The sequence below is a fragment of the Ochotona princeps genome, chromosome 1 (assembly GCF_030435755.1).
Source record: "Ochotona princeps isolate mOchPri1 chromosome 1, mOchPri1.hap1, whole genome shotgun sequence".
Lineage (NCBI taxonomy): Eukaryota > Metazoa > Chordata > Mammalia > Lagomorpha > Ochotonidae > Ochotona > Ochotona princeps.
Genome location: NC_080832.1, coordinates 85,610,306 through 85,635,904, shown reverse-complemented (window position 1 = coordinate 85,635,904; position 25,599 = coordinate 85,610,306). Strand labels below are relative to the sequence as shown.

Sequence of the window (25,599 nt, the reverse complement as noted above, 5' to 3'; positions counted from 1 at the left end):
TAGCTCCCTGCCACCACCCTGTTAGACCTGGATGGGCCTGGATTGAGATCCTGGCTATTGATTTTGGCCTGTTGCAGACATTTGCAGAAGAAACCAACTGATGGGAGTTTTTAACTCTTTCTATTGCTATACCTTTCTAATAAAATTTTGAGAAATCAGTCTTAGGGCCCGATGCCATGCCTAGTGGCTAAATCCTTGCCTTACATATGCTGGGATCCCAAATGGATACCAGTTTGTATCTCGATTGCTCCACTGCCCATTCAGCTCCCCGCTTGTGGCCTGGGAAAGCAGCAGAGGATGGCCTAAGGCCTTGAGACCCTGCACCTGTGTGGGAAACGTAGCAGAAGCTCCTGGCTTCAGATCAGCTCAGCTTGGCTATTGCTGTTATTTGAGGAGTGAGCCAGAGGACTGAAGATCTTTCTCTGTATCCTTGCCATCCAAATAAGAAAATAAAATAAATCTTAAAAAAACTGAATATTAAATAGGTTTTCTTATAACCTCTTATATATGGTTAAAGTTACGTAAGCCCAGAGTTCTTTTTTTTTTTTTTTTTTTTTTTTTTTTAATAATCTATTTTATTGTGTTGTTGACAATCTTTACATAGTATCTGAGGTAAAGGGGGATATTGAGGGGGAAGCCCCACCCGGTTTCCCGCCCACCCCGAGTCCCGGATGTGGGGCATGCTCTGAGATATGTGCTCGAGTGGTGTTAATAGTTCTCCGGTTATGAATCGCTGCCAGTTTCGCTCGATGAGGTCGTCCACTGATTGATATGGTCCATCATAAAGTCTCCGTTTGCCCCATATATCGCTGCCAACATATAGCTGAGATGAATGATTGATCTGCTCTGTCTTCTGTCTTTTCTTGATTAGAGTTCTGAGTCCAGCAGTTCGATTAGGGAGATCTCCAAAGAAACTTTGAGGTATTCCCAGACTAGTTTCTTGTATGCTCTAGCAAGCACAGGGCCCGGCACAGTCCATCACCACGATCAGCTGGTGGTTGCAATTGCTGGGTTGGTTCTGTTTTCAGTCCTGAGTTGCACTGGAACCAATGGGTGTTGCAGTCCAGTCTGGTTCTGCCCAGCACGTACTCGGCCCTCACACAAACCAGTGGGAGCTGCAGCCTAGTCGGGGCGACCCACAATAACCCCCACCAGGCCCGCCCCCTACCCTGGTTTGCCAGTATGTGTAGCAGAAGACCAGTCTGTCCCCCATCCCATTTGGCTCTTGTACGTGTCAATGGGTATTAAAGCTTAGTTCTATCTAACCAACTCAACCATCCAGCCCTCACGGGTGTTGTTGAGTGCCTCTCTATCTAGCCATCCCAGCCCCCGTCCCAGTCTTCATGCCCTCCCACGGGAATAGTGACCCAAGAAGGGGGAACCCACTTTTCCCCTCCCAGGTCTCTCTGTCCCGGTTTATGCACTCTTTAGGTGATTCTGTGATTTGACTTGACAGAATTAGTCCCCAGTGCCAGCTTCTGCGGCTATGCCCAAACATCCCTCACCCACTCTAATTTATACTTGTACCAGCAGGAATAATCAGCCCAGCCTGGCTTTTCCCTGATCTATTCCACATGCAGCGCACAGGTGTTGTAGCCTTGCATAGTCTAGTCTGTCTCTATCCCAGCCCACGCTCTCCATTGGGAGTAGCTGTCCGGCGAGGGAACCAGCCCCTTAATCCCCCCGCCAGTTCTGCCCCTCCCTTCCTTCCTGGATCTCATGTGTGCTGTTTGGGTGCTGCATTCATATCCAGTACAGGCAACCACGCCCTGGCATTCCATAATGTGTGCTGGTTTTGTCGCGACCAAACCCGGCTCATCCCACACTCTGATCTGGTGATCGGATTTGCCAGTGGGTGATACGGACTGATTCAGCCTGGTCTGCTCCTGACCCATGCTGAGTGTGTGCCAGTGGGAAACTTTCCATGGCCTATTCTGGATTGTTTCCTATCATGCTTCTTGCGCTTACCTGCAGGGACTGTGTCCTGCCAGAGGAGTTGCCCAGGCTCCTCCATCAGATCCCCTCCCAAAGGCAGGTTTTGCGCATGCCAGGGGGTCCTTGAGCCAACCCTACTCAGTTCACCTCCTGCCCTAGCAGGAACAGTGGCTTTTCCTGGCTGGCTTTCACCCCATTCTGGTTCTTGTTGTTGGATGTTTCAGCCCAGCCATGGCTCGTCCATACCCACATACAGCTCACGCATGGCTCAGTAGGGGGTTGAGACCCAGCCTAGTCAGTCCCATATCTACCCCCTGGTTCTCCATGCCACCAGATGGTGTTGGGGTCTGAACTGGCCTGGTGCATCCAATCCCAGCCCACACTAGTGCCTCGGGTGACTGCAACTGTTTCCTAGATAGAACGCAGCTCCAATTCTAGCACATACGCCCCTTGGTGGGAACCTCAACCTAGTTAGGGTGTCCCGTTACCTCCCCGATTGGGCTTGTTCCTAGCTGTAAATCATGCACCTGCCCGTGGTTGCTTTGGGGACCAGTAGGTGCAAGAGCCTAGCTCGGTATGACCTGTGTTCCATGCTGGTTTCTAGTTTGCTTGTAAACAAAGGTTTGTTCAGTCCTGCCCAGTACATTACGGTCCATTACCAAGTTACACATTTTGGAGCTACTATGCCCTGCTAGTCTGACCCCCAGATTTGGACGGCATGTTCACCAGCGAGAGCTATGACTCGCCAGGGGAGCTTCCCAAGTACCTCCACTTGATCCACTCCCAAACCCAGTTTACATACATGCCATTGGTTTTTAGGCCAGTGCCCGGTGTACTCTGGCCTCCCATTTGGCCTTGTATGAGCTGGTGAATGTTGCAGCCCGGCCCACCCCACAGCCTATTCAGGATGCACACTTGGGTGCTGCTGCCTTGCCCAGTCCAGTCTATGGTGGATCCCTTTACCTGTGATTGATGGCAGGCTCCTTGGTCACACCTAGCTTAGTCCATAACCACCTAAAATTTAGGTTTACCAGTGGGGTCAAACTTTCTACAGGGTGTGGCCCACACATCCTGCACAGAGTCCACCCCAGTATAAGGTTCTAGAGTGCTAGTTAAAATTATGGACCTGCCTAATGTGACCAGTCTCCTGCACCAACATCATGTCAGGCAAAAAAATATCCTGCTAGACAATCCGGGGTTTATCTTTTGCATTATAGGTGTTCAAAGCTCAGCATTATTGAGTGATTAGAGGTTCTCCAAAAGAAGAGTTACTGGCGTTGGGAATCTTTAGGATTGACTCAGAACCCAGAAACAGTGGGGTCACCCTAGAGCTATCTAAGCAGCAATTCGGACATCCATTACCCCAGAGCTCCCCGGCCGGGCTGCCAGCAGGCAAAGCCTGGCACCACATGGTGCACTGGCCGCCCTGGTTGAGGCCGAGGACTCGTTCACTGCCTTGCGGCAGTGTCTTTGGCGTGAGCCCCCAGCATTGGGTCCGACCCGGCAGGGGCACCCCCCACAGCCGCCACACTGTGAGGAGCGGCAGTTGCCCCCGAATCCCAAGGCCCGAACCCCTCCCAAACTCACCTAGCTGCCAGATATTAGCAGCTGGGTGGAGCTAGGAATTTTAAGCCAGTTCCCAAGTTCCCACATGGTGCACTTACCCGAGGAATGAGCTCTCTTGGGTCCTGGTTGAGGCCGAGGACTCGTTCACTGCCTTGCGGCAGTGTCTTTGGCGTGAGCCCCCAGCATTGGGTCCGACCCGGCAGGGGCACCCCCCACAGCCGCCACACTGTGAGGAGCGGCAGTTGCCCCCGAATCCCAAGGCCCGAACCCCTCCCAAACTCACCTAGCTGCCAGATATTAGCAGCTGGGTGGAGCTAGGAATTTTAAGCCAGTTCCCAAGTTCCCACATGGTGCACTTACCCGAGGAATGAGCTCTCTTGGGTCCTGGTTGAGGCCGAGGACTCGTTCACTGCCTTGCGGCAGTGTCTTTGGCGTGAGCCCCCAGCATTGGGTCCGACCCGGCAGGGGCACCCCCCACAGCCGCCACACTGTGAGGAGCGGCAGTTGCCCCCGAATCCCAAGGCCCGAACCCCTCCCAAACTCACCTAGCTGCCAGATATTAGCAGCTGGGTGGAGCTAGGAATTTTAAGCCAGTTCCCAAGTTCCCACATGGTGCACTTACCCGAGGAATGAGCTCTCTTGGGTCCTGGTTGAGGCCGAGGACTCGTTCACTGCCTTGCGGCAGTGTCTTTGGCGTGAGCCCCCAGCATTGGGTCCGACCCGGCAGGGGCACCCCCCACAGCCGCCACACTGTGAGGAGCGGCAGTTGCCCCCGAATCCCAAGGCCCGAACCAGCCCAGAGTTCTTTATTGTAATCAAAAACCCATTGCATTCTCACTCTCATAGGATTGAGATAAAAGGGAAGCCAGTGTGAACAGAAGTTGATTATCTTACCAATATGTGGTTATTAAAATCTTTTTTCTTTAGCCCTAGTCTCATGTTTTCTCCTAAAATCTATGAAACTGGCAGTCCAGCTTTTAGTTTGCCAGTAGGGTGAAATCTCTGATTCTTGAGGGTTCTTTCCAGAGTGCACATTTGTCTCTCTCCTACTTGGAGAGTACAAATCTTGCTGCCAACCTTCTAGGAACCCCATGGAGGTGATTACATCTGATCTGCATTTAATGTTCAGCTTACCCTGGGTTTTATACTCATATATTTTAATTTATAAGGCTTCTGCTATATCCTCTGCAGGGAGTGATCCTCCAGACTTCTGATAGAGTGAAGGAGTGGTTTCAACCTGTGGCATGTAGTACGGGAAAGAACACAGAACTGGGTTTTGTTCTTTGTTTGTAGATCACTTCTCAAAAAAACATTGCCTGACTTATGTTTATAGTTGCTGTCTTTCCCACCTCTCTTTCCTCTCTGTTTTTCTCCGTAGCAATTAGTACTTTCAGGCATGATGTGTCATTTATTTACTTAGTCACTATTTCTATTCCTTATCACCTCTCATTATAATGCACTCTCCGATTATTTTCCATCTCCCTCGTTTTTCAGTATACCCTCAACAGAAGGAAGGTGGCACATGAATAGATATTTAGCAAGTATTTGTTGATGAGATGGCTGAATGAATGACTGGGAGTTGTACATAAGTTGTACGTTAATCTTGATTTTGGAATAAAGAGAAAGGTGTTATTTGTAAGAGCTTGTTAAGCATTTGAAAATTTAATATTGATGTCAGTAAGGAATGAGGCAACTTTCACTGAATATTGTTATTCACTCCAAAGCAATTTTGAATCACTTATTTTGTGTACAATTTCTTACGTTGGTGGTAGAGTCCCTTTTAAGGAATTCCTAAAGCAGTCTCTTTTTCTAGCATTCTGGGTCAGTTAATATTGAGTATTTTGGTAGAGCCAATGGGGCTTACTGAAGAATAAGATGTGAGACATGAGAGGAAAGAGAAGGATTAATAAAAATTGTAGAACTAGTAAGTGGCAGAATCCAGATTTAAACCCAGACAGTCTGGCTCTATTGTCACTATTTTTAACTCTTGTGTTGTGCTACTTCTTGATGAGAAACAAATTTTTAAAATCGGAAAAAAAGGAGAAAGGAAACTGAACTAGGAGCAAAAACACTTAAGGGTGGTATACAGAAAGGAAAGAAAAGATTTGTTCCAAAAATGTGAGGATGTGTATCCATGTTGACTGTGAGTCTAATGAGATGAGATCTGAGAATTGACCATTTGATTTAGCAAAGTCAAAATCATTAATAGTCTTGATAAGAGAGCAGTTATATGGAGCAAAGTTTTATTGAAATGTGAATTAATTATCACTGTTTAAAAATTTACCTACAACTTCCTTTAAAGCAGCAACATCCACAGTTTCTGTGTATCAGTAATTTAGGTGGATTACTGTGGCTATGGATCTTATGAGGCTGTAGTCAATTATTCTGCTGTATTCATTCACACAAATGATGCCATTACTGCTTCTGTATTCACACAGCTGAACCAGGAGACTTTTATAGGAGGGTGTCATGCAAGGGTGTGAATTCCAGAAAGTAAGAAACATTGGGGACCAGTCTGGAGGCTGGTTGTCAGGAAATGGGTTAAAGAGAGAATGAGAGATGGATAATAAATACCAAATACCAGAGACTCTTAGAGTTTTGTCAAAAAGAGAGGTAAAGAAATAAGGATTTGTCCAGGTAGATGCAGTAGTAGAATTTATAGATATTCTGACTATTTTTATTTTCTTATGAAATAAGAACAAAAGTGCTGGATTGGAGTGAAGAAAGGGGAAAATGTTGTTAAGTAATCATTGAACAATGTGGACATAAAATGGATTTGGAAAATGTAGTGTGATTGTTGTACAGCCCGAAAAGCTCACTAATTTAAAGGATAGCCAGTGGGCACAAGTATGGGTTAGGCAGAGAAATACATTGATCCAGACCAGTGTGGCAAAGCAAGCACAGCTTATGTCTTTAATAGGATATGGAAGAGTAAATGGTTGTGATGGATTGTAGGATTTCAGATTGATAAGGAGGAAATTTGAGAACTTCAGAGAAAGTAAAGGCAGAGTGATAGGGAATATGATTCATGGAAACTTCCTCAATGGATTCAAAGGATAATTGAATTTTTGATACTAGAGTAAATAAGCAGGAAAGATTGGAGGTATGAGAAAAGATTGTAATGCAAATTACAAATGAGAATTATGGTCATGCATAATATAGAATTCCAGAAGATGACCCTGGGAGTAAAGTGCTGAGGAGGACTAGAGGTCAACAATACATTAGGAGAGGAGTCAGATAGCTGAGAAGAACTTTAAAAACTGTAAAATAAACCTAACCAAAGGTGAGGAAGATTTTGTGGGAAATTTACAGAACAATTTCTAAAAGATTATAGAAGAAGACATTAAAAGATGAACAGAATCACCATGTTCCAGAATTGAGAGAATCAACATCATCAAAATGTCCTTATTACTGAAGATGACATACATATTCTGTGTGATCCCAATCGAAATCCCAACAACATTCTTCTCAGAAATAGAAAAGAAGACACAAAAATTCATCTGAAAATGCAAGAGACGACAAGTAGCCAAAGCTATCCTGAGCAGTAAAAAATCAAGCTGTAGGAATTACAATTCTAGACTTCAAGACATACTACAGAACAGTGGTAATCAAAACTGTCTGGTACTTGTATAGAAACTGAGAAGAAGATCCAGGCAACAGAATGAAACTGGGAAGAAGCACCTGGTTCTTGGCTTCAGATCAGCTCAGCTCCAGACATTGTGGCCATTTGGGAAATGAATCAGAGGATGGAAGATCTTTCTCTGTTTCCTCCACTCTGTAAATTTGTCTTCCAATAAAAATAAATATATCTTAAAGAAGTTACAAGGTCATTAGGAATAGTGTAGAAGAAGAAACAACTCCAGTTAGAGGAAAGCGGCATTCTTAGGAAAAAAACAGTAAGGAGTCCATTGCTTGTTGGCTTTAAGTAAAATCTGCTTTCTATTGAGACAAATTTATTCCTTTCCTCAACTCTTCTCTAAAAATATTCAGTAACTGAGTATCGGAACCATTGTGTTTTCCTTTAAATAGATTTTTGAAGTATTTCAGACTTGGAGAAAAGTTGCAAGTACAGCATAAAAATTTTTTTTCTGGATCATTTTAAGAATAGTTTGCCAGCACCTGTATATCCTTTCTCCAACAGTAAGGAAAACTAGCTTCCATTTTCCGTAGCTCATTTCTCTGGTTTGACCATGTCTGCATATGCCGGTCTCCTGTCGGTGCTCCTTCTCCGTCCCGCTTGCTCTCCTTGCACTGCTTTAACCTCACCTCATGCTAGCGTATTCCCTTTTGTGGATACCGTTCTCTCCTTACTTAAACTCACCAAGCTCTTCTCTGGGAGATCCTTCTCTAGTTATATGTCCTCCTCATCTCAGACTCGGTAGAGTGTTTTGTGTGACTTCTCTTGACTGTTTTCTAACCCCACCTCCACAGGGAAATTTTCTCATCACTTTGGACTCCTACCCTTCTCCAAGGTTCCTCTCTGCAGGGATGCACTCGCATTTGTTCCACCTCCCCTCCAAGACTTTGGTGTTTTCCTATTAGTTATTCTTTTCTTATCTGAGTTCCAATATCTTACTCTGAATCACACCTCTAATTAGATTGACCTTATTACTCTACAAAAACCCTGACATCAGGGTGCCTGGGATCTGTCATGGACATATTTTCTTTTCCCATTTGTACTCTGATATCCCATTTTTTGGTCCCAGCCCTGTCTTGCTTGGTCTCTAGCTTGAACTCATATACTTTCTTCAGTTGTTTTTCATGTTATTTTTACAAGGTACAGTAATAAGACCATGACAGTGGATGGTCTGTTAAAATGCCCTGATATCACTGACCTGAAGCTAAACCATTATCAAGATGAAGAATAGGGCCCAGTGGCGTGGCCTAGCGGCTAAAATCCTCACCTTGAACACGCTGAGATCCCATATGGGCGCCGGTTCTAATCCCGGTAGCTCCACTTCCCATCCAGCTCCCTGCTTGTGGCCTGGGAAAGCAGTTGAGGACGGCCCAATGCTTTAGGACCCTGCACCCACGTGGGAGACTTGGAGGAAGTTCCTGGCTCTTGGCTTTGGATCGGCACAGCACCAGCCATTGTGGTCACTTGAGGAGTGAATCATCAGATGGAAGATCTTCCTCTCTATCTCCCCTCCTCTCTCTATATATCTGACTTTGTAATAAAAATAAATAAATCTTAAAAAAAAATAAGATGAAGAATATATATAGTCTTTCACAAGACTGTCATCACTTCAGATATCAACAGTGTCAGGGATCTGCTCTCTAATCTCACTTCCTATTGTCTGTGAACTTTAGAGTTCCCATTTTCCCCTCACAGTTAATAATTTCTTAGAACAACTTAAACTCAAAGTACTGTATTACAGTTTCATTTTTGCAAAAGGATAAAAATCAGCTCTTGGAGGTTCCTACATGTAAACTGCTGTTTTCTCTCTATGGAGTCAGAATGCATTTCCCCTCACATGTTGAACACTGATATGTGACAATGTGTAGGATATCGCCAACCAGGGACACTCACACTGCAACATCCAGATGTTCCACTATGGAGGCCTGATTAATTGAATTACCTGGCTCAAACTCCAATCCCATGGTTGTTCTTACTGGTAGACTCAGGCCATGTTCTGAGTCATCTCCTTAAGCATAAACTATCTAGGATGTCCACCATAAATCAACTCATTAGTTTAAACTGCCAGAATTCAGTAAGTATTTAGAGGCTGCATCTCAAAATAGGAAAAAAGTTGCTAGCCAGATTCTTCATTCCAGGGGTTTATAGCTTGGTTCCTAGCAACCAAGAGCAGCACCAGCCAGATTCTTTACTGCTTAGCTGTGGAAAACTGGGGCATACAGATCAACTATTCATTCTAAAATTCCACTTACTTACCTTGCAAATTAATGTAAGTCATAAAGCAATTTTAGAATTATTATAATGCTTTTAAATTTTCTTTTTTTTACCATGGAATTAGTAAACTTTCAGAAGTTTTCTTATGCTATATAATATAGTTAAAGTATATTAAAGTATTAATTTACATATGGCATTATATTTTACATTTTACCTATTAATTGTATATCTTATTCTTTTTTAGGTATAACTTTAGCTTTTCCGGCTTCAGTTCATGACTCTCTGATTTGTAGTAAAACATTTCAAATTCTGTACAAAAATGAAGAAGTTGTTTTAAATGATGTTATGATCTTCAAAGTTAAAATGCTATTGGATGAAAGAAAGGTAAATACTCTTTATATATATATTTAAATCAGTGTTTTTTGGTAAAGCTTCAAGGCATATTGCTAACATTTTATAAATATTCAAAAGTATCCTATAATTTCTCTTTAGATTGAAGAAACTCTTGAGGAAATGAATTTTCTGTTATCCCTAGATCTACACTTCACAGATGGAGATTATTCGTAAGTAGACGAATCAAAACAAAAACTCACTAGGCACTCAAGACTATTATTTACTATAGTATTTATCAGTTACAGTGACTTTTTGCTATAACAGGTTTTATTATATTTGTTATAACAATTGTTGTTAGACTGCCTGTTTTCTTCTTAGAATCCAGTCTACTACTCTAACTGCTTCTGTTTCCTAGGAGAATCTTGATATACCCATGTTGGTGCTTCAAGCTCCAGGTATAAGACAGAGGTTGAAAAAACAGCTTCCCAGACTGTAGAAATGTCACTATTGAAATTGTACCACAATCAAATGGACATAAATATTCTGAGAGTTATCAAGACTGTTGAGGCTTTTGTTTGTTCATTTGTTTATGACTCATTTATTTGGAAGGCAAAATTACAGAGAGAGGCATCTTCCATTCATTGGATAACTCCCTAAATGGCTGCAGTGACCAGGGCAGGGTCAGGCTGAAGCCAGGAGCCAGGAACTTCTCCTGAGTCTTGCTCATGAATGTAGGGGCCCAAGCTTTCTGAGACTCTTTATCAGGGAGCTGGATCAGAAATGGAGCAGTTGAGACATGAACAGGTGACTCCATGGGATGCTAGCACTTCAGGCAGTGGCTTAACATTATCGCAATGCTAGATCCAAGATTTTGACTCTTATGCTATGCTTAGCAGTAAACATTCATTGAATTCTACGGGCATTGAAAAATTTTAACGACTGGTTTTATACTGAACTTAAACACACAGCTAGACATGCATTACTAAACATTAGAAGCAGTGTTATGCTTATATTCATTTCAAGCAAGAATCAGATCTACTTGACAATTTTGCTTTTGTAATCTTTCTCATTCCCTTTCCTATTTCAACTAAAGCCTGAAAGTACTTCTTGAAGATTGTATATAAATCCAGACTGCAGGTAGGACTAAGTAGTCATCAATAAAGGTCTCTAGTAGGTTCCTGGAATTTTTTTAAAAGACTTATTTATTTTTATTGGAAAGTCAGATATACAGAAAGGAGGAGAGACAGAAAGATCTTCCATCTGATGATTCACCCCCTAAGTGGCTGCAATGGCTGGAGCTGAGGCAATCTGAAGCCACAAGCCCGGAGACTCCTCCACGTCTCCCATGTGGGTGCAGGGTCCCAAGGATTTGGACCACCCTCGTCTGCTTTCCCAGGCCATAGGCAGGGAGCTGGATGGGAAGCAAGGCTGCTAGAATTAGAATCAGTGCCAATATGGGATCCCAGCACATGTAAGGTGAGGACTTCAGCCAGTAAGTCACTGTGCCAGGCCCTGTCTTGGAATTTTTAATAAGAATATTTTATCTAGCAGCTATTACTTCTCTGTTACTTCGTCATTACAGATACAGGAAGGGTTTCTGTTTTAACAAAATCAGAAACCTTTAAATGTGTTAAACTGAAATGTGTAAATAATTTGTTACAATGCATGTACAAGATTTAAAAAACGTATGTAGATATAATTTTCATGATGTTTTATGTACTCTGTGTGTATAATTCTAACAATGGAGCCAGTGTAATAAAATTATCGTTTCACTAACTAAGCAATACCTTAAGTCTACAAAAAGCATGCTAAATTTGTTAAAAAAAAGTTTATATGGGGCTCGGCGGTGTGGTGTAGTGGCTAAGGTCCTCGCCTTGATCCCATGTGGCCGCTGGTTCTAGTCCCGGCAGCTCCACTTCCTCTCTGTCTCTCCTCTTCTCAGTATGTCTGACTTTGTAATAAAAATAAATAAAATAAAATAAAAAGTTTGTATGATTTAATATATGCTATACCAAAATTTATGATTAATATTATTTATTATGTCCTCTGTGTATTAATATTTACTTGAACCTAAGATTAATTTCTCAAGTGTCAGGTCCACATTTTATGTGAATATTTGGATTTTTAAATTAATTTTATTACTTTATGATAGAGTTCAATAGACTCTGGGATTTCTCTTCCCTTCCCCGCAAATACCTGCCTCCCATCAGACACTGATTTTTCCCTAAATCATTACAATAGCATAGTCTTTCATAAACAGCCATAAGTCCATCATTCTGCTACTTTAGTGTATCCTGACATTGTAGGTATAGACAATGGCAAAAAATCCAACATTCCATTGTCAAGATATATTTAACAGTTTAATTGGGAGACCATCTTTGATTTGTAAGTAGAGATGCTCACTGCATTTTATCTTCACATTTGGATATGACAGTCTCTGTTACATAGTTACCATACATTCCCTTAAATCAACAACAGGAACAATAATAACAAAGTGAAGTTAAATAACATGCTACTGAATGACCAATATATTGCTGAAGAAATGAAAAAGAAAATCAAACACCTTCTTGAAGCAAACGTTGCCACTCTGTAACCTATGAGTCGATGAGGAAATTAATAAGAAAAAAAACTGTTTTGAATGAATGAAAATAAAAACAGAAACAGCAAAAGCCATGAGATGTAGAAAAACAGTATTGAAAGGGCTGTTGATCTTATATTTTGTATGAAGGTTGCCTTTTATCTGAGAGAACAGGTGATATTTGTCTTTTGGGAACTGACTGACTTTACTGAGATAATAGTCTCTAGTTAGGACTATTTGGTTGCAAATGATAGAATTTCATTCTTTTTGATGACTGAGTAGCATTCCTTAGAGTAAATGTGTCATAGTTTCTTTACTCAGTCCTCTTTGAACAGGCATCTGGATTGTTTCCATGTCTTTACTATTGTAGATTGTGCTCCTGTAAATACAAGATTACAGATCCCTTTCTCAAATGAAGATTTTATTTCCTACAGATACATTCCCAGAAGTGGGATAGCAAGGTCATATGGCAGACCAATTCTCATTTCTCTTAGCACTCTCCATACTGACATCCATAGCAATTGTACTAGACTCTGCTCCTATCAACAGTGAATGATGGCACCTTTCTTGCCACAACCACACCAGAGAATTCTGAATTTTTTAACTAATTGTTTTGATAGTTTAAACTATAAAATACTAATATTTATTAAATGTAACATACTTACCTACAAATATGTTGTTTTTTATAGGACAGACGATCTGAATGCATTGCAACTCATCAGTAGCCGAACACTGAAGCTGCACTTTAGCCTCCACAGAGGCCTTCATCATCATGTTAATGTTATATTTGATTATTTCCACCTTTCTGTGGTCTCTGTTACAGTCCATGCATCGTTGGTTGCACTACACCAGCCACTAATAAGGTAAACTTAACCGGCACTTTGGACATTATTAATGTGATATCTTTTTTTTAACTGAATTCATAAAATAAGAAAAATCAACAGTATAGAAATATTAAGCTTAAGAACTTTTTTAAAAAATAAAACTATGGAGTGATCTATATCAATCCAAAATAATTTTGTCAAGAAAAAAGAATGTGATATATAAATAACCATACAACATTGTTTAATCTACGCCTGTATTTTTATGCAGTGATACTCTGTTGCTTACTCACTCTCTGGAAGAATAACTAGTTTTCTCTCTTAGGTTGTGTTTGTTTAACCTCCCTAATGCTAAATCAAGCAATATTTTTTCCTTACCAAGTTATTTACCAGTTTTATGCATTTTTTTATCCAAGCCTTTAAAAATGATACCATGTGATATTCTAGCTTAAAAGCATATAGTAGGGGCCCGGCGTTATTGTGTAGCAGTAAAATCCTCGCCTTGAACACACCAGGATCCAAAATGGACGCCGGTTCTAATTCTAGCAGCCTTGCTTCCCATCCAGCTCCCTGCCTATGGCCTGGGAAAGCAGACGAGGGTGGCCCAAAGCTTTGGGACCCTGCACCTGCATGGAAGACATGGACAAGGCTCCTGGCTTCAGATCGGCAAAGCTCCAGCCGTTGCCGCCACTTGTGGAGTGTATCTATGTGAATCTATGTCTCTCCTCCTCTCTGTACATCTGCCTTTCCAATAAAAATAAATAAATTTAAAAAAAACATATAGTATTTTGAATTATAAAAAAGCTTTGAGATAATTTTTTTCTGTCCACTTCCCTGCAGAGGTAGACGACTTTTTATTGAGGCAAATCAAATTCTTCAATTCTTATAATGAAGCATCATCCTTGTTGTATGTGTGGTAGATTGACACTTGACAGTGGTGCTTTACACATGTGAGAACCAGGGAGGGAGGGTGCAAAGCAGGCAGCGGGTATGTTGGGGGGCTTCCCTGCTGGACAGTCACTTCCACTGGAAAGCGTGAGTTGGGATGGGGGCAGACCAGACCCGTCAGGGCTACAACACCTGTGGGCCTCACGTGAGCTAGATCAGGGAAAAGCCAGGCTGGGCTAACTGGTCCGACTGGTGCAAGCAAAAATTAGAGTGGGTGAGCATTGATTGGGCTTTGCTGCACCATCTGCTGGCAGAGGCTGGCCTTGGGGCCCAATTCTGTCAAGTTAAACTCCAGAACCACCTGGAGAGTGCATAATCCGGTAGTGGGAGTGGCCTAGTAGGGAGAGAGTGGGCACCTCCCTCCTTGGTTGCCACTCCCACTGGACAGCATAAAAACCAGGACAGGGGCAGGGGTGGCTAGACAGAAAGGCACCCGCAAGTATGTGTGTGCACTGAATGGTAGGGTTAGTTGGGCTGAACTAGGCTTCAGTGCCCATTGACATGTATAAGAGCTAAATGGGATGTGGGACAGACTGAACACGTCTGCGATACATACTGGCAAGCATGGGAACCAGGGTAGGGGGCAGGCCTGGTGGGGCTTATCGGGAGTTGCCCCAACTAGGCTGCAGTTCCCACTGGTTTGCGTGAAGGCCAAGTATGCAGTGGGCAGGATCGGGCTTGACTGCAACACCCATTGGTTCGCGTGGAAGACAGGGCTGGAAACAGAACTGACCCAGCAAATGCAACCACCAGCATGTGCATAAGCTGATTGGGGCAACGGATGATGCCAGACCCTGTACTGGCCAACACACACAAGAATCTGTTCTGGAATCACCTCAGACGAAGTTTCTTTGGAGATCCCTCCAACTGAACTGCTGATCTCAGAACCCCAACCATGAAGAGACTATGTCAGCCAGTGGATTCTGAATAGATTTCATCATGATTGGAACTGCGAAATTGGCAGCAATTCAGAACTGTTGAACTATCAAAACTGCTTGAGCAGGACCCTCGGAGCATGCCCCACATCAGGGACCTGGGATGGATGGGAGGCTGGGTGGGGTTTCATCCTTTGTTTCTCCCCTTACCCCAGATACAGGGGGGAAAATGATGATATTAGTGTGGAAATAATGGTCTTAGCCACTTTCCTGTAGCCCTTGACCATTTGTACCCTAATCAACTATGTAAGGTATAAAAAAAAAGTGGTGTTTTGTTTGAAAACATACTAAGTTTTAAATTTTATTTCTGAAATGTCAATTTTATAACTATATACTAATCTGATTTTCACAACTAATAATTAAGATTGATGCTTAAGGGAAGTGATGATAAACTTGTTTTTATGAAAGCTGTATCAATTTCTCAAAATTTACAGAAACCCAGCATAATTTATTATGTCAATCACAAGTAATTAATTCCTTCAGATTTTCACATTGTCTTAAAAACTGAGAACCCTTTCTAGTGTGTCACTCCTCAATCTCTTACATATAGTTTGTTTTCCTGATTCACTGAGGGTAGAGTCACAGGAAAAATATTTCTCCTGATGACTTGCTTTGCATTTCTTATTGTACAGTGAAATCTCTGTTATTTTGCCATCTTTGTATTACCTCTTAGACCTTTGATATGCTGCCGTTATACTACAACTTTTGTAAATGTGAAAGTATTTGCTTTATTACATGTAATTTTATAGCAAACCTTTGCCAAAAAATTTTGTACATTCTGGAATAGGTCAGTATGTTATACATACTTAACTGAGTGAAGCTAATTTGACAAGTAAATGGGTTGTTTTGGAATATAATTTTCAAATAAACAGTTTACAGTTTTATTTGGCTTATATGTTAGGTTTAAAGTAGCTAAAAGTGCATTTCTTTTTAAAATGTGTTACTATAGTTTTCTGAATCTCTTTGTAGTTTCAATAACAATCCCCAACTAAATAATTTGCATCATTCCTTTGAAAAGCTTACCAAGATTGTGTTTATGAAAACTAGCCTAATTTTTTTGTCCACAGCCATACCACCCTGAACGCACCCAATCTCATCTGAAAACTAGGCTAGTTTTTCCACTGAAGAATGTACAGACAATTCATAGAGGTTATTATAAGTTATTAATTTTGCATTTTAAGGCCCTGTTTAAATAGTGGTATTCACATCACTAATGCTAGTCAGTTAAATGTCTGCTTCCTCTTGTAATGCAGCAGTTTTTGCCACAGGCTAATAGGAGAAAGGGGCAACTCATCTCCTAGAGACCAGTTACTGGAAGAAGACATTTTTGGCTCAGAATCAGAAGCCAAGAGGATTAACTGTTGGCTCTGGTTAGTGACCGAAAAGCAAGCTGGGTGCCTGCCACAGCTGAGGTTGCTGTTCTTTACCTGCCGTGGGCCCTTATAATTCCCTCTTTTGCTGCTAGAACTTTGTCCTGAAAGAACCAGCATCTTTCCCGGACTTTCTTTGTCCATAAATGGGAAGTTGGAAAAGGGGATCAAGGAAAGCATAAGGGAAAGCTTCTTGCTGGTGGCGTGCTGATGAAGGGGTCACGTCTAAGGGTAACATTCCTATGTATGCTTCAGCAAGTTTTCCTGACGTTTGATTATAATGGATTTTTATCCTCTGAATACATTGAAAAAATTTTAATTTATAACATTATCTTTTAAAATGTCAGCTTTATTTAAAGCAATTTAATTTAAAATAACCCAGCCATGGAGATTACATCAATTCTTTCAAATAGATTGGTTTCCTGTTTCTTTAGCCTATATTTTACATGACCCATCTCTTATTAGATATTTTTTTTCAAGTCTAGCTTTTATTGGCTCAATTTTGAGAAAAAACACCATAGCAAATGGAATTTACCATTGACTTGCAACTCCTTTTGCTGGGGTATAGATACTTTATTTTTGCGTAGCAAATTAATTTGCATAGGCTGCTTTCTGCTTATGGCAACATTGATTTACTTTCCTGTCTTTTCCCTACTGCCAAGCCGTCCAAACGCTTCATCCTTTTTAGTTATAATTTTGTATGACTTTTAAATATTCAAAAGCAAAGAAACTATTACTTTGTGGAATATATCGAATATTAAGGGCATTGTTAGTGCTAACAAGTCGTTTATGTAATGTGTGATTGAAAGGGTATCTTAAAGCGTTTTGGATTTTTAAATTTAATTTTTTAAAGACTTAGTTTTATTTGAGAACCAGATTTACAGAGAGAGAGAGAGAGAGAGAGAGATCTGCTGGTTCACTCCCAACATGGCCACAACAGCCACAGCAGGGCCTGTTCGAAGCTGCAAGCCAACAGCTTGTTCTGGGTCTCTCTGTGGGTGCATGTGAGCCATTCTGCTCTACTTTCCCAGGCAGGGAGTTCGGTTGAAAGTGGAGTAGCCAGGACTTGAACTAGCACCCATGTGGGATACCAGTGCTGCAGGTTGAGGATTAGCTTGCAAAGCTACTGTGCAGGCCTCGTCTAGAAGAATTTTGAAAATTGTTTCAATAAAGTTAATAGCATTTTAGTGAAGACAATTAAAGTGAAGAAAATCTTGTTTTTGAGAGTCATCGGATTTAATAATTTTTCTAAATTTAAATGAGATTTTTTATTTTAAACCTTCATAGTTTGACAGATTTTTAAATTAAAGTTAGATTCTGATTTGTTATTTAGCTACTCTGGATCCCATTTTGTTTTGGCTTTAGAGTTCTTTGAGGCTTTCAGGAGCCCAGTCATTCATAATTAACAGCAGAATTATAGCTTTGCATTCTTAAAAAATACTAATTGGATTTTTTTGTAATTATTCAGATTACTAAAGGAAATAGACTTCTTGTGCCTTCATAACCTTGCAAAACCTTGCTTTTTCTGTTCCTTGTGTAAATGTTTAACTTGTTTTCAGTTCGACTGTTACGACAATAATAACATAGTACTTACTGGTTTTCCAGCTTTCCTCGTCCTGTGAAGACTACTTGGTTAAACAGAAATGCACCAGCACAAAACAAAGATTCTGTGATTCCTACTCTTGAAAGTGTGGTCTTTGGCATTAACTACACAAAACAGTTATCACCCGATGTAAGAGCTGAATTTGTATAAAAGTTACTTTTCTTTCTTATTTAAGAAAAATATAATTATTTTTGTCTGTGAGTGTCCTATTTCCTCCATTACTCAGTTTCATCAACTTACAGATTAATTATGTCTGATTTTTACAAATTGGTGGATCCAAGCGAATATTATGAAAACTAACCTGAAACTTCAAAATCTTACTTTTAGTATGCAGAGATCTTTGGCAGCTGATTGCTTTTATCAATGTGTACATTTATTTTTTGCTTTCTTAGCAAGAGATAATACTGTAGAGTTATTCCTAAGGAGTCTTTAAAGAAATTATAGAACTAAATTCAACTTAGAGTAGCCCAAGCACTTGAAGAGTACTTAATTGCTATGAAAGCAGAGTGTTTGTCCCTCAGTACAATTATAAAACTCATGTTATAGAAGAAAAATCATAATTTAATATGCTTGTTAATAAAAAATTAGCTGAAATTACTTAGTTACATTTTATGTACTTAAATTGTATGAACACTTCTTAAAATATTACTGAAATTGGCAGATGCTTTGGCATTTTTTTTTCAAAGTTTCAAATGTGATATTTTTAAGCTTTTAGTTGCTAACACTCTGCATTCTGAACCTGTTTCTTTAGGGTTGCAGCTTCATCATTGCAGATTCCTTCCTGCATCATGCCTATCGTTTTCATTATACACTTTGTGCCACCTTGCTGCTGGCCTTCAAGGGATTGCACAGCTACTTCATTACGGTAACAGAAGAGATTCCCTCTTGTCAGAAACTAGAACTGGGTATGTTAAAAGTAGCAAGACTATCCTACACTTGAAGTCATTCCCTCCATTCTTATATTTGTAATATTAACTTTACCATAGTTTTTTCTATGCTAAAACTATAATGCTCACATACTTCACTTTTGCTTCTCTGTATCTTCTTTATCAACCTTTAGTAAATACTTTATCCAGTTTTTAAAAATATTTATTTAACTGGGAGATAACTTCTTGGTGCTGTTTGTAATGAATCTTCTGATAAATTTTTTTAAGAGCACATGTTCACATACTACTCCTTGAAATTGAATCATGAAGCATACTAGAAAGCAAACAGAACTGTTAACAGAATCATAGGAAAGCAGCAGTCTTCACAGATACATATAGATATAGATATAGATATAGATATAGATATAGATATATACACTTGGGCCATTTTTATACACATTTCATTTTTATTTATTTCAGGTCTCATATCACTCTAAGAGATAATAGCACAATTCAATATTTTTAAGATTTTGAAGAGTTAAGTCATTTAAATATAAATCAAGCTTTAGTTTCAATTCACAGTAGGATCTGCATATATGTTACAGATACAAAAATCACATTTCCCTTTATAAACCATTTATATTTTGAAAAGTACTTTTATATATATATGATTTCATGTAGGATAAATTATTAGGATTGACAATACATCTTCATTCAGACTTTTCTGTCAGTTTTATAAACTTTTATACATCAACTTTTATGATCTCTTTAGAATACATTGGCTGTATCCTATATTTGAGTAGGTCAGAAATCTCTTCATATTTTGTTTAGCCAGTCATTTTTGTTTACTTGTTTGTTCCTTAAGGGTCTGTCTTTTGATAATGCTTAATTCACTTTCTAAAATAATCATTGTTAGTGAAAATGGTTGTAGGGTTTGAGATCAATTAGGCAGTTTAGAATTTTTTAAAATTATCATGGAGCTGCCAGAAAGTATGAAAATTTGTAACCTGTTTTATTTCAGCCTGAAAAAATGCTGCATTCTGTGTTCTGTGCCATAATTAGATTAATTATCTAGTTTTTTTTATTTAAATAGATTAGAAGTTCATCTTTTCAAAGGCCAAGGTTTCAGATAACTTAATGATAGCACATCATTTCCAGTTTATTCATTTAATTGTATCATGGTAATTCCTGTATTAATAAAATATTAATAAAATTAAATTAATAAAATTTTGAATTTTCTCTCAGTTACAGCTGGATTTTATGGTGTATGTATTAGATGGTGCTTGTAGCTCTACTACAAAAATTAGATAAGAGTTCAGGTATTTAATTTCAGGAGTCAGTTATCAAATGATTTTGAACTTTATTCAAAATCGCTTAAAGTATTTGATCAGATAATAGAATTGTAAAAAAAAAAACCCTCAAACTCTAGTTTTAAATAAGGTAGGGATTTGTTGGATGAATAAATAGCACAATAGGGCTGTTGTTATTACTTGGCCAAGTACAGCCGTCAACACATAGCTTATACAGCTTCTGAGAGATTTTTAAAAGCATTACTCAAATTTATTACTTGGGTCAGTTTGTATGTTCTTAAACTTTTCTTTACCACTCTGTCTTTCTCTCTCCTTCCTGTGAACTTCATTCTTTATGCATCCTCTAGGAGAATAGAAAGGCTAATAATAATTCACAATACAAGCATTTATTGCCTATTGTGAACTATCTACATGGTTTATTTTTAATCCCAGCAAAATAAAATGTGAACACTAATATGTTTTTATAATATATTGTTAAGTAAACACTTCTTTATCCAGCGGTTTTGGCAAATAGAAATAAAATTGTTGTGGATTAGATAATTTATTATTTTTCCTTCTATTGCTTAACACGTTTTCCTGGGTTTTTTTTGTTTTTTTTTTAAGAAAGTGTATTTTTAAAATTCTTAAACTGCACTGCACCATGCTTAGGAAATTTTATCTTTGTTCTCTCTTTTAAAATAACACTTTAAATTGCCTTCTGTTTTTTGGCTTTTTCCTTATCCTAGATAAATGATGTACATTTGTGATGACATATAATTGATATTGGTTAAATGTAAGGAACTTACATAAAATGAGAATTAGTTGTTTGGAATCTAGATTTTTGGCAAGTCAGATAACCTATCTGAGCTGCTTGGTAAAGCAAGGAGTTGTCCTAGCTATCTCGTGTTCCCTGCCAGTGCTAAAATTGTAAGAAGTTCAAGCATAAAATATAATATTAAAGTATGAAAATACTGACTAGCGCATTCATTTAAATAGAAAAACAAGTAATGCAACCTTGAATGTACATCATTTGTAATTCTGATAAACTAACACTGCACTCTCAAGTCAATACTAAGTCTATTATTAACAGGTTGGGGAAAACTAGTAAATTTTGTTATAAAAGGAGTATGGTAACTAGTGCTGTGTGCAATCCTTATAACTAGCCAAGGCCAACATGCAGGTCCTATATGAACGCCTTCTCAGAAGAAAACATCCTCGAGCCCAGAAAGACACCTGTGTCGGTACGTTTGCAATTAGGTGAAGTAAATAATCCCTTTTGATTAGTTTGATACTTTTCTTTAAATTAGTATCAAATTTCATCTATTTCTCTGTATATGTAGATAACAGTGTGTTTCTTCCACTTCTATTTATGAATTTACCCTTAGACTCAGTTTGGTTTATAAATGAGTACAAATTAATTAATTAATTTGAAATATTAAAGTTTTCATTTGAAAGTGTAAATAATCAGTGCAAAACCATATTTACTGCCTGAATCTCTTAGTTTAATTGTACTGCCTAAAATTTGCTGAAAGTAATTTTATCTATGGCTACACCTAATAATAATGAAATGTGATTGAAGAAGTAAAGCTAGTTTTAAGCTTTGCAGCAATAAATAATGATTTGGCTTATATGTTTTAGTTAATGTATGGTGATGTTTGAATTATTCTAAGTAAAAACAAAACAGAAACAAAAGCTGGCTCATGCCTATCCAGATGCTTTGACTGTATTAAAGGAAATATTCTTGTTAATTTATATATATTTTAGGTTTAAGTAGCAGTAGTGTATAATTTATTGTTTTTCTGTAGGAATATTGAAAGCTTCTGTTTTGTGTTTAATAGGCTTTCAGAATTACATTTTAAAATGATGAGAGATGTAGAAATTTGAAAAATGAAAAAGAATCACAATATACATCTCTGTTTTCAGAAATAAAAACAAGCAAAATCAGTATTTCAGATGAAAATCCATTCAAAACTATTTGTTATTTTTCACTAAAGCTATTAACAGAAAATAATTTTTTTAGGATGGAGAAAAGTTTTAAAGATTGAAGTGTATAGTTTTCTGTTCTCATAAAATTATCAAATTCACGTTATGAAATGGTGGCCTTTTATAACATGTCTTTTTAGTGATTAAACATATTCTTAAACTATTATCCTTCCTTTGAATTTGTGGATGTGGGAGTATCCTAAGTAGTTTAACAGAATGCCACTTAATATTGTAAGATCTAAGCAAAGCAGCAGCAGATTGTGGTTGGAAGCTAAAGGACTGGACTGAAAAAAATAATAAACATATTTAAAAGAGCACTCATGGAGATGCCGTTTATCATTAGACGTAACATTGCATCGTCTGAGCTGTGTTATAATACCTGTTGAATGAGTGGACGGATGAGTTGTTAATCATAGAAATAACATTTTAGTACATTAAGAAATACGTACAAACATGTTTTTATGCTATTGTCTATAGTAGCAAAACACTATAAACAAGAAAAATTCCCATTGTTAGGGTGAAGATAGGAACATACCTGATGTGCACGTGCATCAAGGAGTGTTACATAGCTGTCTTGTTCTTGTAAAATCTTCACTCCAAAACTGATTTGGTTTGGGTGCATTTGAACAATCTGCAAGGATATTTTTTCTGCTGTAATCTCGGATCTGCAGGAGGAGCCAGCCCTCACCCCTGAACCCCAAAAGAAGTAAATAGGATACTGATCATATTTTCATATTTCTGTAAAACTAGATTTTAAACTTGGTTAAAATTCCTGAGCGGTCTTGAAATCATTTCAAATCCAAGGTTCAGAAAACAAGTTTGACTTTTGAACATTCTTTAGGACACGGTTTGCAAAATAACACTGGGAATGTGCAAGTTTACCACTTTATATTAGAAAAATGCATCGAGGGCCCAACGGCGGTGTGGCCTAGCAGCTAAAGTCCTCGCCTTGAACGCCCCGGGATCCCATATGGGCGCCGGTTCTAATCCCGGCAGCTCCACTTCCCATCCAGCTCCCTGCTTGTGGCCTGGGAAAGCAGTTGAGGACGGCCTAATGCGTTGGGACCCTGCACCCATGTGGGAGACCCGGAATAGGTTCCTGGTTCCCGGCTTCAGATCGGCGTGCACCGGCCCATTGCGGCTCACTTGGGGAGTGAATTATCGGATGGAAGATCTTCCTCTCTGTCTCTCCTCCTCTCTGTATATTTGACTTTGTAATAAAAATAAAATAAATCTTTAAAAAAAAAGAAAAATGCATCAAAACTATAAGTTTATTATTTTTTTATTTTTTACAGTTGAGAAGTAGGATATGTGAAGCTAATTTTAGTGATTTTTTTTTTGGCATACAGAAGATCATGAATAATGTGAAAATAAATATTGACATGGAAGCTGGGATTTTAAGTAAAGGTCAAATGCTGATTTTTTCAGTTTGGGAGAAGCTGTTATTAGAAGTCACTGTTTATCAGAAACGGGGATGGTTTGTGAAATCCATGAGATATGTTACTAAGCTTTCACAATTCTTTTATGATAACTCAGTTTAAGTTCTAATTAAAATTAAGTTTATCTAAAGATATTCGAGGTCTTTTTTTTTTTAAAGACTTATTTTATTTTTATTGAAAAGGCAGATATACAGAGAGGAGGAGAGACAGAGAGGAAGATCTTCCATTCGATGGTTCACTCCCCAAGTGACAGCAATGGCCAGAGCTGAGCCAATCCAAAGCCAGGAGCCAGGAACTTCTGGGTCTCCCACGTCGGTGCAGGGTCCCAAGGCTTTGTTCCATCCGAGACTGCTTTCCCAGGCCACAGGCAGAGAGCTGGATGGGAAGTGGAGCTGCCGGGACTAGAACGGGCACCCATATGGGATCCTGGTGCGTTCAAGGCGAGGACTTTAGCCACTGTGCTATCGTGCTGGACCCGATATTTCAGGTCTTAATGTGAATCTTTTCCTACAAAAATAATGAATTTTTGTATTTGGTTTCTGTATTCCATTGACAATATGAAGGCAAAAAAAGTTTATGGAAAATAGAAATGGCAGGTTTATTTGGTGCAGAAAAAAATTAAATCTATGCATACTAATTTTCATCCTGTATATTTTCATGCAATTTTATATGTCCCTTTTAAGTATGAGTTTCAAAAATTTTCTGCACTAAAACAATGTTAATTCAAGTTTTCCATGTACCTTTTGAAGTATACTCACATTATTTGGTATTTTTAATTACATAAATTAATCCTTTATACATTATTATGTCATTCATTAAATGAATCAGGATTATTGGGCAAAAAGTTGGCCTATGTTTATTAATCTTATCAAAACCTAAGTTTATTCGATGAAGTTAATAGCTAACTTTATATTGAAAAGCATTTTGTCTTTCAATTTTATCAAATAGCCTATACTTTAGATAACTTTTAAATGTTTTGAATAAAAAATGAAATTCCCTTGAGCCATTTAAGAAGAACTTTTGTAAAAATAGAGGCATGGAAACATAAAGCAAAGCTTTAGTGGAAATTGCAAAATGTGAAATACAGTAAAATCTAAGTATGTGTTTTGTTTTTTCTGTGACACATTTGTGTAATTTATTTTTCATGCATAATCAGTATATTATTGATGGTGTTGGCTTCTTGTGAAAATGAAATAGTACTTATAGTGAGCACCATTTAGAAGTTATCTATCCCATTATCTGCATGATTCATGTGTCTGTGAAAATATTTAATTTAATACATTGAAAAATTTAATACATTGAACGGTTATCCAGATGGTTCTCAGTATCTTGGGTTTTTAAATGAAATTTAATTTGCTTACATAATTTCAAAAGATATTTTTTTTATTCTAGCATTGAATACTTCCTTTAATTACTCTTTACTCCTTTCAGAGGAAATGGATGTAGAAGCTCGACTTACTGAACTATGTGAAGAAATTAAGGTATTTGAATTTTTTAATTCTACGTTATTAGCTTATTTCAATGATTTCTGTTTTCTATGTTATATATTTTGTCTAAGAGAATTTTGATTATTTGTCTTTGCTAAAATACAAATATTTAGTTGTTGACCATGGTAGAACCATTTCTTAGTTGGTCAAATACATTTGGCTTTAGCATGAACTTAAAAAACAGGTTTAAATTTTTTTAGAAAGTATTTATTATTAATGACATAACAGAGATATCATCCAATCTAGAATGTGTGTTTTCTTCTGCTAATTCATTCAAAGATTTTTCTGGGTAGATTTTTAAAGCACTATTAAAACTTGAATAATTTTGTAAAATGTTATTTTTTAACAATGAAAATTTATTTCAATGGATTAATTTGAATATCACACCATTTTTCTGGTTTGCTTTTACAATGAACAAGTTTTTCTTTTTTTGTTAAGAAAAATTTAGATTAGTTACATTTTGGGAAAAGAATTAGACATAATCAAATGAAAATGTATTTGATACAGAATGTATTTCTACTTATAAATTTCAATGAGAACTGGAGTTTTTAGAAAAATTATACAAGTACAGGGTATATAAGAAGGGTTTTTTGGA

At 38.3% G+C, this 25,599-nt stretch overlaps 1 protein-coding gene across 11 annotated transcripts in view; it reads left to right on the top strand.

Annotated features, from left to right (window-relative positions):
• FAM135A (family with sequence similarity 135 member A) overlaps positions 1–25,599 on the top strand; it is a 117,557-nt gene that overhangs the window by 35,072 nt on the left and 56,886 nt on the right. For 7 of the 11 annotated variants that reach the window (XM_058661564.1, XM_058661594.1, XM_058661609.1 and 4 more), the window contains 7 exons: positions 9,597–9,736; positions 9,845–9,915; positions 12,953–13,126; positions 17,943–18,069; positions 18,692–18,845; positions 21,259–21,336; positions 24,949–24,998. In XM_058661564.1, the coding sequence (XP_058517547.1) occupies positions 9,597–9,736; positions 9,845–9,915; positions 12,953–13,126; positions 17,943–18,069; positions 18,692–18,845; positions 21,259–21,336; positions 24,949–24,998 (794 nt within the window). Of the gene's footprint in view, positions 1–9,596; positions 9,737–9,844; positions 9,916–12,952; positions 13,127–17,942; positions 18,070–18,691; positions 18,846–21,258; positions 21,337–24,948; positions 24,999–25,599 lie in introns of those variants that run through there. The other 4 variants (XM_058661602.1, XM_058661578.1, XM_058661630.1 and 1 more) reach the window with 2 other exon arrangements.